The sequence below is a fragment of the Ipomoea triloba genome, chromosome 5 (genome assembly GCF_003576645.1).
Source record: "Ipomoea triloba cultivar NCNSP0323 chromosome 5, ASM357664v1".
In the NCBI taxonomy this organism is placed as follows: Eukaryota; Viridiplantae; Streptophyta; class Magnoliopsida; order Solanales; family Convolvulaceae; genus Ipomoea; species Ipomoea triloba.
This window is the reverse complement of record NC_044920.1, coordinates 25,057,014-25,069,723: the sequence shown is the minus strand read 5'-3', so window position 1 is coordinate 25,069,723 and position 12,710 is coordinate 25,057,014. Positions and strand designations below refer to the sequence as shown.

The 12,710-nt window shown below is 34.0% G+C and overlaps 2 protein-coding genes across 2 annotated transcripts; both read right to left on the bottom strand.

Moving 5' to 3' along the window:
* Window positions 1-438: 438 nt before the first annotated feature.
* LOC116020729 (patatin-like protein 1) lies at window positions 439-5,225 on the bottom strand. Its single transcript, XM_031261223.1, has 8 exons — window positions 4,971-5,225; window positions 3,593-3,771; window positions 3,012-3,193; window positions 2,305-2,491; window positions 1,978-2,139; window positions 1,266-1,568; window positions 1,003-1,178; window positions 439-766 (listed from the first exon to the last, which is right to left on the bottom strand). Exons 2-8 carry the CDS (start codon window positions 3,731-3,733, stop codon window positions 691-693), a joined length of 1,227 nt encoding a protein of 408 aa, XP_031117083.1. The 5' UTR covers window positions 3,734-3,771; window positions 4,971-5,225; the 3' UTR covers window positions 439-690.
* Window positions 5,226-5,432: 207 nt separating this feature from the next.
* Window positions 5,433-9,201, bottom strand: LOC116020730 (methionine aminopeptidase 1D, chloroplastic/mitochondrial). Its single transcript, XM_031261224.1, has 10 exons — window positions 9,037-9,201; window positions 8,731-8,800; window positions 8,114-8,342; window positions 7,417-7,578; window positions 7,274-7,315; window positions 7,017-7,088; window positions 6,327-6,406; window positions 6,116-6,213; window positions 5,846-5,893; window positions 5,433-5,748 (listed from the first exon to the last, which is right to left on the bottom strand). The coding sequence occupies exons 1-10, from the start codon at window positions 9,143-9,145 to the stop codon at window positions 5,603-5,605; spliced, it is 1,056 nt and encodes a 351-aa protein (XP_031117084.1). The 5' UTR covers window positions 9,146-9,201; the 3' UTR covers window positions 5,433-5,602.
* Between the last annotated feature and the right edge of the window lie 3,509 nt (window positions 9,202-12,710).

Sequence of the window (12,710 nt, the reverse complement as noted above, 5' to 3'; positions counted from 1 at the left end):
TTATTATACCATGGACCATGGTCCACCTTGTAAGGTGGACATTGGTTCTAAACAATATTGAATTGTGTATTTTTAGTATTGAAATTGTGAATTTTCATATGGTAAATTGTGCTTCAAAGTCAAAACACATAACAACTGTACTAAATTTTTAAAAAGATTAAAATGTATATTTTTAGTATTGAAATTTACTGCAGTTTTGAAAAAAACTTGTAAATACAAAACAAGGTAATCAATTACATACATGCTAACATTGTGTGTTCGTAGTATACAAATTATTGATTTCTAAATGGTAAATTGTAAACATTTAGTATGTAAAAATTTTGAAAAACAAATCTTATGAAAGTTTAAATAAATCAAATATTTGAAATAATTTATTAAGTAGTTTAATTGTTTTGATTCTGGTTAATACCAAACTTATTGTCAATGGTGTGCACGAGGTGAACTAAAAAGAAATAAATTAATTAACTTGCTTGGCCACCTCTTTTTGCTGAATTTATTGATGATACAAAGATGGGTTATTTTTTACACGTTGGAGCAATTGAATCGAGAATATAGAGTGGAGTGTAGGTAATGGTTATTTTTTATTCAGTATTTTATTATTATTTTTTCGTGATACGTACATAATGGTTATAATAAACAACCCCGGATACATGGATGGCAAGGCAGTCTCCGAGGAGACATCATCGTAGCTCAGTCCGAGGATTGAACAGCTGCGCCATTTGTGGAGCCCCTTGCCTTCCTTTCATCAGAAAGCAGTTTAGCAAACCTACATATATATGCACCCAATGAATCAGAAACTTAGAAACACAAACAATTAATGACTTTTCACAAATAATATAATTATTATTACCAGTATTATTATTTTTCCGTTTGGTGAAATGGCAAGAGGAAAATTGTTAGGGGGAGGCAGGCCAAGTCTGGAATCCACCTCTCGAAAATGTGATGGTGGTATATAAAGAAATAAAGTTGAGCATTTGTTACCAGTTATAGCCTGGTACTTACTTTTGAAGTGCTTCCATATTTGTGCGTCCATTTTCAACCGGTTTATATTCTCCGGTGGACAAATCCACCATGGACACCGGTTTTTCCAGCAGCCCCTCCCCAACTTTCACAAGATTTTCTAGGTTCTCCGATGTCGCTATATCCACGGATGACAGATCCCCGGTCAACGTGTCATCCTGCGACGATCAGATAATTAAGTACTAAACTAAACAGATTAAATTAAGATTCTAAGACATGGAAGATTGAAATATATATGTATGTACTTGGATTCTGAGGTAGTTATCCTGTGATTGAAGAGATTGGAAGACAACACAGTTGTGGAAATCAACCATGTCGGTAGCTGCATCAGAAAAGGTGTCGGTTAACGGAGAAGATTTGGCGTTGAAGAGCCAGCCAAACAGCCCCCATTTAGCCGCCGTTTGAGCGTCGTACTTGTGCTCGTTCTTCGCGGTGCCTGTCCCCACCGATAATACCAGTAACCGGTCGTACTGGAATGGCTTGATTGGGAAGAAATCTGAGTGCTGATTCATCACTTGCTTAGTCACTTCGCCGATCGCCACCAGAGTCTGTATATCATGCATCAATATGAATGTAATTACGTACTCATTCACCTCTTTAACGTCTCCAGCATATATATATATATATATATATATATATATATATACTCCCTATGTCCCATTTTATCTATCTTACTTTTCTTTTTAGTTTGTCCAAAATGTTGTCTTCTTTTCAAAATTGAACATCATCATCATTCTATTTTTACCGATTTCTAAAAGTGAAAAAGTTGGGGACATAATTGGAAAACATATCACATTTACTTTAATTTCTTAAAAAGAGTGCAAAAAACAAATGAGACATCCAATTCGGGACGAAGGGAGTAATATATAAACATAAATGTATAGTTTCAGAAAGGTACAAAATAATATATAAACATAAATGTATAGATAGTTTCAGAAGGGTACGATGTTGTTGTACCGGGTTATTAGCGGCCACCCCGCCATCAACGAGGTTGAATTCTCGTTCCTTTCCTTGAGCATCGTAGTTCTTGAAATAGTGGGCTGGTAGATAAGTTGGTGCTGCAGAGGTGCCAATGCATACATCTGAGAGCTGCACATCCCAAATGGAATCTTCTGGTGCCTATATTTCTCAACAACAAAGCTTAATTTATTTCCTTTTTGAGTTACCAGGAAAATCATGTAATTACCAAGATAATGGCATGTTTAATTTGACTGGAATTGTCCTAAAAAGTTTAATTTTGTTACTTATACAAACAGATTCGAATGTGAACTGTGTGAGGATTACCTCGTAAGAGTTGAAGATGGTAGGCTGGAGATTCTTGATATCAAAGGTAGGGATAACCACATTGGTTAATGTTTCGTGCACCCTTGTAACTCCCAGGATGTCCCTTACAAGTTTGTGAAGGTATTCCCCATTATAGCGAGGTCCAGTGAAAGCTTTGAACAGATCAATAATGCAAGAAAACGGCCCGCTGAAAATCAAATTAAAACACAAAGAAAACCTTAGATCAAGAAATCATCAACGAATGGGGCAACCCATCCAAATTAATTGGTTAGTGTTAATCTAATAGGTTCAAGTTCAACTTTCAAGTTTCAAAAGAAGCTACCTATTAACCTTATTGATTTAAGCTTGTCAACTAGTTAGAAGTCTGTTCATAACTACTTTCTCAACCTACTGAAGGTAGGAAGTAGGAGTCAACAGTTAACTCTACTGAATATAAACGGGGTGTCTCTAGACCATGTTTTTGGCGTGTTTATTTTATTTAATATCTTTAAATTTGAATTTTCGTATTTATTTAATAATATTTTTAATATACTTTCTAAATTTATAAATTTTATATATTACTAATAAATTTTAAATTATAAAAAAATAAAAAACAACTCCAGTCAAATCTTTTTTTTTTTGAAAGGTGGTCAAATCTGTTAACCACACATAAAATGAGATAAAAAAAAGTATAGAGAGAGTAGTTAATTGGCTTCCTTAATTACAACCTAGTCTGAGGAAAGATGCCGGGGCAGTGCTTGAGATAGAAAGGAACTATATCCTTGGCTGCATACAAAGGGCGTTTATCTTTGTCAGGCGCTGTCAACATCGCCGTCACAAGCCCGCCGGTGCTGGTTCCGGCAACCACGTCGAAGTAGTCGGCGATCCTTGCATCCTCACCGTCCAGCTCCTGTGTCAGTAAAACAAAATGTGTTAGGAACCAGCCAAATTGATAAAGTTGTTGACTTGATAACCGAGTTACAATTTTGATTCTTAGCAAGAATAACCTATTAGCTATGAGTAATTTAAATTGGTTTAATTCTTTGTGACATATTGGTTGGCAGCTTGAAGGACAGGACCAAGTTCAGCATCTGTACCAGACATGTACGTGGCTCTAGTTGTTACGTAATAGAGTAAGGAAGATAGTTGCGTATTTACTACTAATTATAGTTTTTGACTTAATAATAAACGTTTGTTCCCAAAATTGATACCTGAGCAACGACATCTTCAAAATAACCCTTAATCGATTAAGATCACAACACACTTACAAAAATAAAATTTATAGTAATTATCTCTTGTAGTTACATACTTGAAGTTGTTTCTCTAGATAGGCAAGGATGACACCGGGGATAATTCCTCTTATTCCTCCGCCGTCAATGCTGAGAACTGTTATCAGGTTGCCGGAGCTGGGCGGTGGCCGGTTTTTTGAGGCGACAGTGCTTCCCTCCATCGCCACTCATATATCTATGATGTTGTAATGGCTATTGACTTCATATATAGAATGAAGAATCAGCGATGCTATTGATTAAGTGCTAATTAAAAATTCCCATGTGAGTCATGGCGTGATTAATAGTAGTAAGATTGAATTAATCACGAACTAAATTAAGCAAGCTATGCAAGGATGACTTTGACTTTGGAATGTATATCATCACATAATTACAGCTAGTTTAATTTTTCAAATTAAGAAAATTACACGTTACGTTAATTAGGTAGTTTACCGAAGCTTATGGCGTCCAAGCTCCGCCATTATTGGAAGTCGCACTTGATCTCATTCAAACTGTATTTTACCTTTATAAACAATGATAAACTATTTTCATCATGTGAGTCCTAAGAAAAATGTTTACATCAAATATAAAAGTGAGAGTAGAATTTGAAAGTCCACGTAGTAATTTGCATATATTAGTACGGAGTACTATAATTAACTTGTACAATCAAAACTAGAAGTGTGATAGATGTAGTTTGAGTGGAAAGAGTTTGGTTTTGTTTTTTCTTTTCCTGAATACTACTGACTCGATCTATTACAATGCAGTATATATTCATAACTTCTTTCTCAGTCTCCCATATAAAGGAACAACTTGGTGTCACTGGACCACAAGATCCTTGGCAATTTGTTTTAGTTATTAAAAAAAATTGATTATTCATATACAAATTGTTATACAAAAAATTAATCAAACAAAACCAATTTTAAGGATTAGTAAGATTACATAATGTGATCATATTAAAAATGTATGTATTCTTTTTGAAGAGAAAAAATGTATGTATTTAGTATTGGCACTTATTGTAAAACTTGTCTTTGTATGTATTTGGTATTGCCGCTTCTTCTAAAACTTATCTTTTATAAATTTAGGTTAACTTACAATATAATCAATTGCCAATAACATTTTTTTTTTTAGTCACCAAACAAACTCGCAACCTTTAGGATATACACTAATTAAACTCCACTCCTATGTAATAGTCTACAAATCACATAAGACGTGAAAACCACACTAAAAAATCTTATGTGAGAGGTTCGACTAAGAGGATGTTGGCAGCAATTGAGCTTGTAATTTTTATGTATAAGAATCATGTTTTACCTATTCGACCAATACTTTCGAAACTTTTTTTGTTTTTTGTTTTTTTGTTTTTTTTTTGTTTTTTGTTTTTTTTAAGATCAAAGGGAAGGGGACTCAAAAATCAACTTTACTGACTTCTCTAGATGGCTGGACTCAGTCGATCACTTGTTGATTAATCCCAAGAGGTGGCACAATCAACTCCATCCGCTCGTTGCTCTGACGAAGCACTATATCCACAAGATAGTCAACCACTTGATTTTATACATGCCCACTTGAACAAGTAAATATATCACCATGGCTGTCTCTAAGAATTCCTCCGCAGGTAGCCTGATTACATAAATAATAAGTGCATAATCCACACGGTGTAGGTGATAAGATAATCAATGATTGATAATATAAATCTGAGGAATTAGGAATTACATACGTCACTCGGGATTTCTTATCCGTAATACTATATTTACTTGTTCAAAAATATCATTGTTTTGGAATTGGCGTAAGGCCGTAAGCTATGCATTTGAAAATACGAAAGCGACACAGCATTCTGATATCATGCTTTATTCTATCAGAAATTCAACTAAAACAATAAACAAAATGTAGTTTAGATAACAGATGCATCTAATTTAAAATAATGAATACTGTTTTCTCATAGAGTAATCTTATCTTAACACCAAATAATTTTTACTAGTTGCAAGCTCTCAATCCAATTGTATAATGAAAAAGTTTATACTTGAAAGAATGCCACCTTCAACTTATCTTCTGCTACCTTATTAACACTGTGTAAGAATCTCAGCACCATCTTGTGTTATTAGAATGGTGTGTTCAAATTGTGCAGACAGGCTACCATCTTCTGTAACAACAGTCCAGTCGTCGTCCCACATTATAGGCTGTATGCTGCCAACTGTCAGCATCGGTTCTGTAAGAAGGGTGAGGGTCAGAGTAAGGCACAAATCAGCATCATCATCGGGGGAAAGCCACGTCAATGAGGAGAAATATGGAAACAAAAATATTACCGATAGTGAATGTCTGATTGAGAACCATGCGCCCTCGACCATTGTTTCCTAAGACAGGGAAATAGTATCACATGAAATGAATATGGGTAGAAAGTCGACATGAATCAGCCCAATCAACTATAATGAATGCACTTCTGTCACCAAAAGTATTAATGAAGTTTATTGTTCCATGCACCATCAGCAGACCAAGAACAAAGAATAGAATATATCTAGAATTCAAATGTAAACTTCATGAAACACTGGTTGAGTAAAATGGTTTGGAGAATTTACTGTAATGTAGAATGACTGGATCACTATGAAAGACACGTCCCACACCATGGCCAACAAATTGTTGTACAACGCCATAATTATGTTTATCTGCAAGGTCACTACAAACGGAAACATTAATGTCAAGCAAAAATCCCATCACAAATCCTATATTCACTATTACTATGAAAATTATCATAATGTTCAAGAAATCAGACTTATGGAAACAACTTACTGTATTGTCTTGCCAATTTTTTTAAATTCCACTCCAGGGGCACAAATTGATATTGCCTTATCCAAGGAATCCTTAGTTACCTAATAAATGAGGCAATGAATTGCACTTATGAGAAGCGTATCTAGAACTATACCTACATGACTAGACAATTGCAAAGAGCTGAAACTAAAGAGCATCATAATAGATTAATTTAGAATAATAATAATAATAATAATAAAAAGTATAAATATGCACAGTGCATGAGTAATATTTCATTGCATGATGCACCTAGCACAAGAAATAGTCTAGTAACAAAATTTACTGCTGCTTTTAAAAATTGTGATCTTTTATGTCTTATAAGATTTTTAATTTAGAGTGGCTTCCCAAGTTCCCAATAAATTTAACTTATTGGAACCAATCAAATTGAACAAGGTCCCAAATTGTTATCCTGAGGCCTTGATGACTTGACATCAGCAAGCCTAAATCCACAGAAACGATATGCAAATTTCAATGTGATTCAAAAACAGTATCTTTCATTTTGAAATGTGCCCTTAGTTTTGATAGAAAACAGGAAAGAAATGATAGTTAGCTTGTGCTGGATCAAATAACTCTATCTTTATAAACAAAAAAAAAAAAAACCTGGTCTTTTCTAGTAAAAGGGGAAAAAGACATGCAGATCAGAAAGTGTATCTGCCAACCAGGAAACCACACCTGCACTAAGTTTCTGGCCTCCTCGTCAACATCTCCAACAAAGAATGTGGCTGATGTATCACCATGGTAACCCTGTATATAAAAATCAAATCAGTGAATGAAACAGAGTGAGGTTTCACTTTATTCCTTGATAGACTACAATGAGATAGTTGTAACAGCCACCCTTTTATACAGCATAATATTAGTTTCAATGGATTGGTGGGTGCTACTAGGTAAAAGTAAATATTGAGTATACAGATTCCTCCATACAAACTTACATTTAGATACACCGTAACATCAATATTGATTATATCACCATCCTGAAACATCAAATATCAGTGGTTGCCAAGAGAAATATCAGCTTCAGGTCTTCAGTGACTTGAAACTTAAAGCTTGAGAAAAATTTAAAATTATAGCAAACCTCAAGTGGTCGTGAATCAGGGATTCCATGACAAATGCACTCATTCACAGAAGTGCATACACTCTTTGGAAATCCACCATAACCAAGCGGTGATGGGTATGCTCCATTGTCGATGATCATTTGGTGAACAGCTTGGTCAATTTCATCTGTTGTGATGCCTGGCTGCCAAAAGTAGTAACTACCGAGATTTAAATAAATGTGGTAGCATCAATCTAACTTATTGGAAGTGAATCAAGTGATCTTGATTAACTGTTCATTCATTGTGTACATCGACTGATTTTATGCTAAAATAAGTCTATATAAGCATTTCATGAAGCACCCGACCAATGTATATGAATAATACAAATTATATTCCAAAAGATCAACAATGAAAAACACAAGGCAGCACTTCTGAATGTCATAAGCATCCATCATTTTAAACAAATCAAAGCAAAAACATGGAAAAAATAAGAATAAAAGATGAGCCTATAGTCAACTTAGAGCAGTAAGTTTTCATCCAAAAACCATTTTTAATATGATGTTATTGCAAAATGGCCACATGTTCATCTTGGTGCAACATAACTGAAGAACAAAAGGTAACTTGTAAACTGATAAAAAGTTGCCAATCTTGGATTTCCATTCTCCTCCACTCAGACATACCCAAAAAAATTATTTTAAAAGAAAGAAGAAAAGAAAAATTATTTTTAACAGGGATCACCTTGACTAAAGTCCCGGCATACTGAAGGACCTGTGCTGCAAGCCTTCCTGAAGCTCTCATCCTTTCTATCCCCTTTTTATCATGCACTTCTGGTCCACTAGAAATTCCAGGGGGTTTTCTAGAATTCACATATGGAGGCCTCAGTATGTGATCAGGAACTGGTCTACAAGGAGAGACTTTGCCTGGCTTCAAACGTGCACGTTTGCCATTGGCAATAGCATCAATGTTTCTGGAAATTTAGTAGAAATGAAGAACAGTAACATGAGGAAACAATGTTAGACACAAGAATGCAGAGGTACTGAAATTAATCCAAATAAATAGTGAATTCAGCATAGTAACAGAGTGTGCAACTACAATAATAGATGCTACATAAGACCAGACCCTATATAAGCAAAATCGCTTTAAAGAGGAAAAAAAAAGTTTGCAACCATATTAAGACTGTTACCTATAACAAAAATGGTAACATAGTCCTCTACTATCTAGGTCTATTTTAATTCAAACATTCTCCAAGATATTTAGATAAATAAATGGGTATGATTAAAAACATCCCTAAAGATGCTGCATCAGTGTTCATGTTGCTGAAATGATTGTATGCACATAATGGCAAAACAGTATACCTTCTGTTAAATAAAAGATTTGTCAATCCCGAAAATGTTCTGGACATTTGCATCGACGCATGTTTACTTCCTGTGCGAAAAATCAAAGTTAGATTGAAGTAAAACACCAAAGCAATTCTCAACACTTAACACGAACAAATGGTGCCAATTCAAATGTAAAGTCTCTGCCTAGTGCCTACTCATCTTCATCTAGGGGGGCATGTGTAGTAACGAAGGATGTAAGGTCAGTGTAATTACATCAAACACTTGATGCGCGTAGTACAAACATTGCAGAGAGAATAAGGAAAAAGCGGAATATTATCAGACCTGGATTGCAGCTGAAGAGGCGATGTAGTGAGTTCGCCGAGTAGAAGAAACTAGTGTCCCCGACAAAGGTAGAGAGAAGGCGGGGTTGAAACGACGACGCCGCCGCCATTCTTGTACTTCTTCTCTGTCTCCCTCCCTCCCTTATCTGTTTGTCTAATTGCAGGATCGCCTTATTTTCATTTTAATTTATTTTTTTTTAAATCACTCAGTATTTTCCCAGTATAAAAGAAGGAAAATATACTTACACTTTTAAATTCTACTCTTTATTTTTATTCTCTGGCCTAAAATTTTGATATTAGAATTTCTTTTAGAACTCAAGTCAATATAATTTATAGGGAAATTGCATTTTTCGTCCTTAAGTTAATAGGTAATTATAGAATTTATCACTAAGTGTTGGGCATACTCACTTTTCGTCCCTAAATTATCATTGACGTTGAGATTTTCGCCCCTTTACTAATAAAACATTGGGGATGAAATTTGTAATTTTAGTATAACTTATGAACGAAAAGTGAGCATGACTAACACTTATGGACGAATTCTACAATTACTTTATAATTTAGAGACGAAAAGTGCAATTATCTCTAATTTATAATTTCTTATCATATGAATACGAATGTAACTGGCGAAGCGGAAGCTATTGTTGTTCGGGAGGCATTAAAGTGGCTGAAGGAACTTAATATGGATAACGTTCAAGGTGAGACTGACTGTATGAAAGTGGTGAGCGATATCCAAAACCAGTCCTTGATGTCGTCTTTTGATCTTATCACTAATGATATTAAAGAAGTAGCTAAAGTGTTTTTCAACCCCTGCTTTTTGTTTGTTAAACGGTCTGCGAATAAGGTCGCTCATTTCTTGGCTCGGGGACCTTGTTCAAGTCTGGCTGTATGAACTGCTTCTCGATCGCTTTTCCTTTTCTAGTTTATGTTCTAGATCATGACTTAAGTTAATTTAATATTTGTCTTTTTGCTTCAAAAAATGAAAAAAAAAAAAAGAAAAAAAAAAGAGAAAAGAATACGAATGAATAAAAGTGAGAAATTATAATTTTAGAGCCCATATAATAAAATTACTTAAAAGAAGGGCAATACTAAATTCTAATAGTTATCTATTGGACCGTGTTCATTTACATACTAAATGTTCACAACAATTTGAATTTTGAACATTTAATATATAAATTGTGAATATTCAATATATAAATTATGAATATTCAATATGTAAATTGTATATTTTAGAGTAGATTCACAAAATAATTTGTCTCTAAATTCCGAACTGGGTTTGATGCATAAATTACACTATAAAGGGCAAATTATGCTGTGGACCCAGGTCCACCTTGCAAGGTGGAGTTGGGTCCAAAACTACGTCGTTTTTGTCTTCTTTTTTTTTTTTTAAATTAGTAAACATATTGCTAAATATAGAGTTGTCAAAAAATGTGTGAATGTAGAGGTTTCAAAGTGTGAATGTAGAGTAATCGTGAATGTAGATTTATGATTGTGTGAATGTAGAGTTGCCCAGAAATGTGTGAATGTGGAGGTTTCAAATTGTGAATATGGAGTATAGAAATCGTGAATGTAGAGTTATGCATAGGTGAATCTGTAATAGAGTTAAGAAGTTCTAGCAACTTGTAGTCCTGTAATGTGTGAATGTGGAGTTCTTAAGTTGTGAATGTGGAGTATAGGACCTGTGAATATAAAGTTTTGAATGTGCGAATGTGGAGTTTACAAATTGTGAATGTAGAGTATAGTTACTTAACATATAATCATGTAATGTGTGAATGTGGAGTTTACAAATTGTGAATGTAGAGTATAGTGTATGTGAATGTAGACCCAGGTCCACCTTGCAAGGTGGACCTGGGTCCACGGCATAACAACCCGGAGTCAGGGTTGAGGGTTAAGGTTTACAGAGAAACTTAAATATGGTCAGTGGTTGAATACCAACACTATACAATCGCAAATTATGGTCCACACAATTGCTGAGTGGATCATAACAAAAAATACATTTCTAATATATTGAAAGTACATTACTTGTGTACTGAATGTATATTATATATAAAAAATAATGTATTTTCAGTACTCAAATAATGTCTTTTTCCTGAATACAATATATGCTTTTAATGTTAAAAATACATTATTTGTATATTGAATGTACATTATTTGATAATATGACCACACGATAATGATTGCTATACAACCATGTCACAATTTAATACAAACAAACAATTCCCAGGCAAATTATTATGTGGACCATGAATGCAGTATATATTTTTAATATACTAAAAGTACATTATTTGTGCACAGAATGTACATTATTTGATAATATATAACAAATTATGTACTTTCAAATAATGTATTTTACGTATACAAATAATGTACTTTTAGTATATTAAAAATGTAATTTTTTTTTTAAATTTATAGTTCACATAAATGTGTGGATCATAGTCCATAGAATAATGATTGCAATTATGATATTTAATGGGATAATGGGCCGACGACTAGCCCAGCCAGCTATCCAGGTTTGGACTTTGTGTCTTGGATCATACCAAAGATCTTAGCTAAAGTTGAGGCCTTGATCTAATTTTGATGTTACATGTTGGAAAACGTTACGAGACTCTCAAAAGTCCACTCAATAACAACGTTGTTTATAATGGTTGTTGTCTTGTTGAGACTTGAGAGGTGCGAAGGAAGTGCTTCAATCACCTAGTGAGCTCTTACTAAAGACGATGCAACGGTTAAAGATATAGGATGAGACACATGAAGTAAAATGTAAAATTCGATATTTTAAAAGTATTAATATGTTATTTGCTAGTATTTTATAGGTCTGGTAGTCATATATAGCATAAACCACCAAATGTTTTGGGGCGAAGATTACATTAGCTTACAAAGAAAACTGGAAAGTGTTTGAATAAAAATTGAAGTGGTCTTATTCGTTTTGGGTGATTCAGGAATCAAGTAGTGTGTATATTCATGAATTCGTACCCATTTTCAATACAAAAAAGGAGTATTTATACATAACAAGAGAATCTACTAGTCATAATCAAGCTTAGCTATTAGATGGTTGTGGCTTTGGAACCAAAATTAAGGGAATGTATTGGGGTAGGAGATAACTGTTTAATTTGTCTTTTAGTGATTTGTTCATGTGTTTAGATTTAAATAACTTAAATATTATCGAGAGATTGATAGTGCATCAATCCTATGCTGAATTGAAGGGCTTGTACACCGATGCCATTAACCAATTCACACACAACCACTAGGTAATGAAGCTGATTTGACAGTACTAGATTGAATAACTCATATTAGAACGGCTTTATACTTGAAGGGTTATATATTAAACTAATAACCATGCCTAATGAAACATAAACAATAACTTTAACATACACTAGTAAACAATAAATATAAAAAACTAATGTTTAAACCACTCATTCAAACCCACTTAAAAGTGAAAACAAGAGGTTCAATGCACATAGTTTAAGTTGATCAACAAAAGCAATCATAGCATGCATCACTACAGTTTACCAAATTAAAGAAGCTAGCTAATAAGCATGCATATTCAATTCCGGCCATGTATAGTATCTCTTCAAAGTTCCTAGGAGGCATCATATATATCAATCTTTATTTAGTCCTCATGTGATGGAACTTACCTTGGACAAACCATGTCCTATGGTGGCTCGTTAACATGGAAAA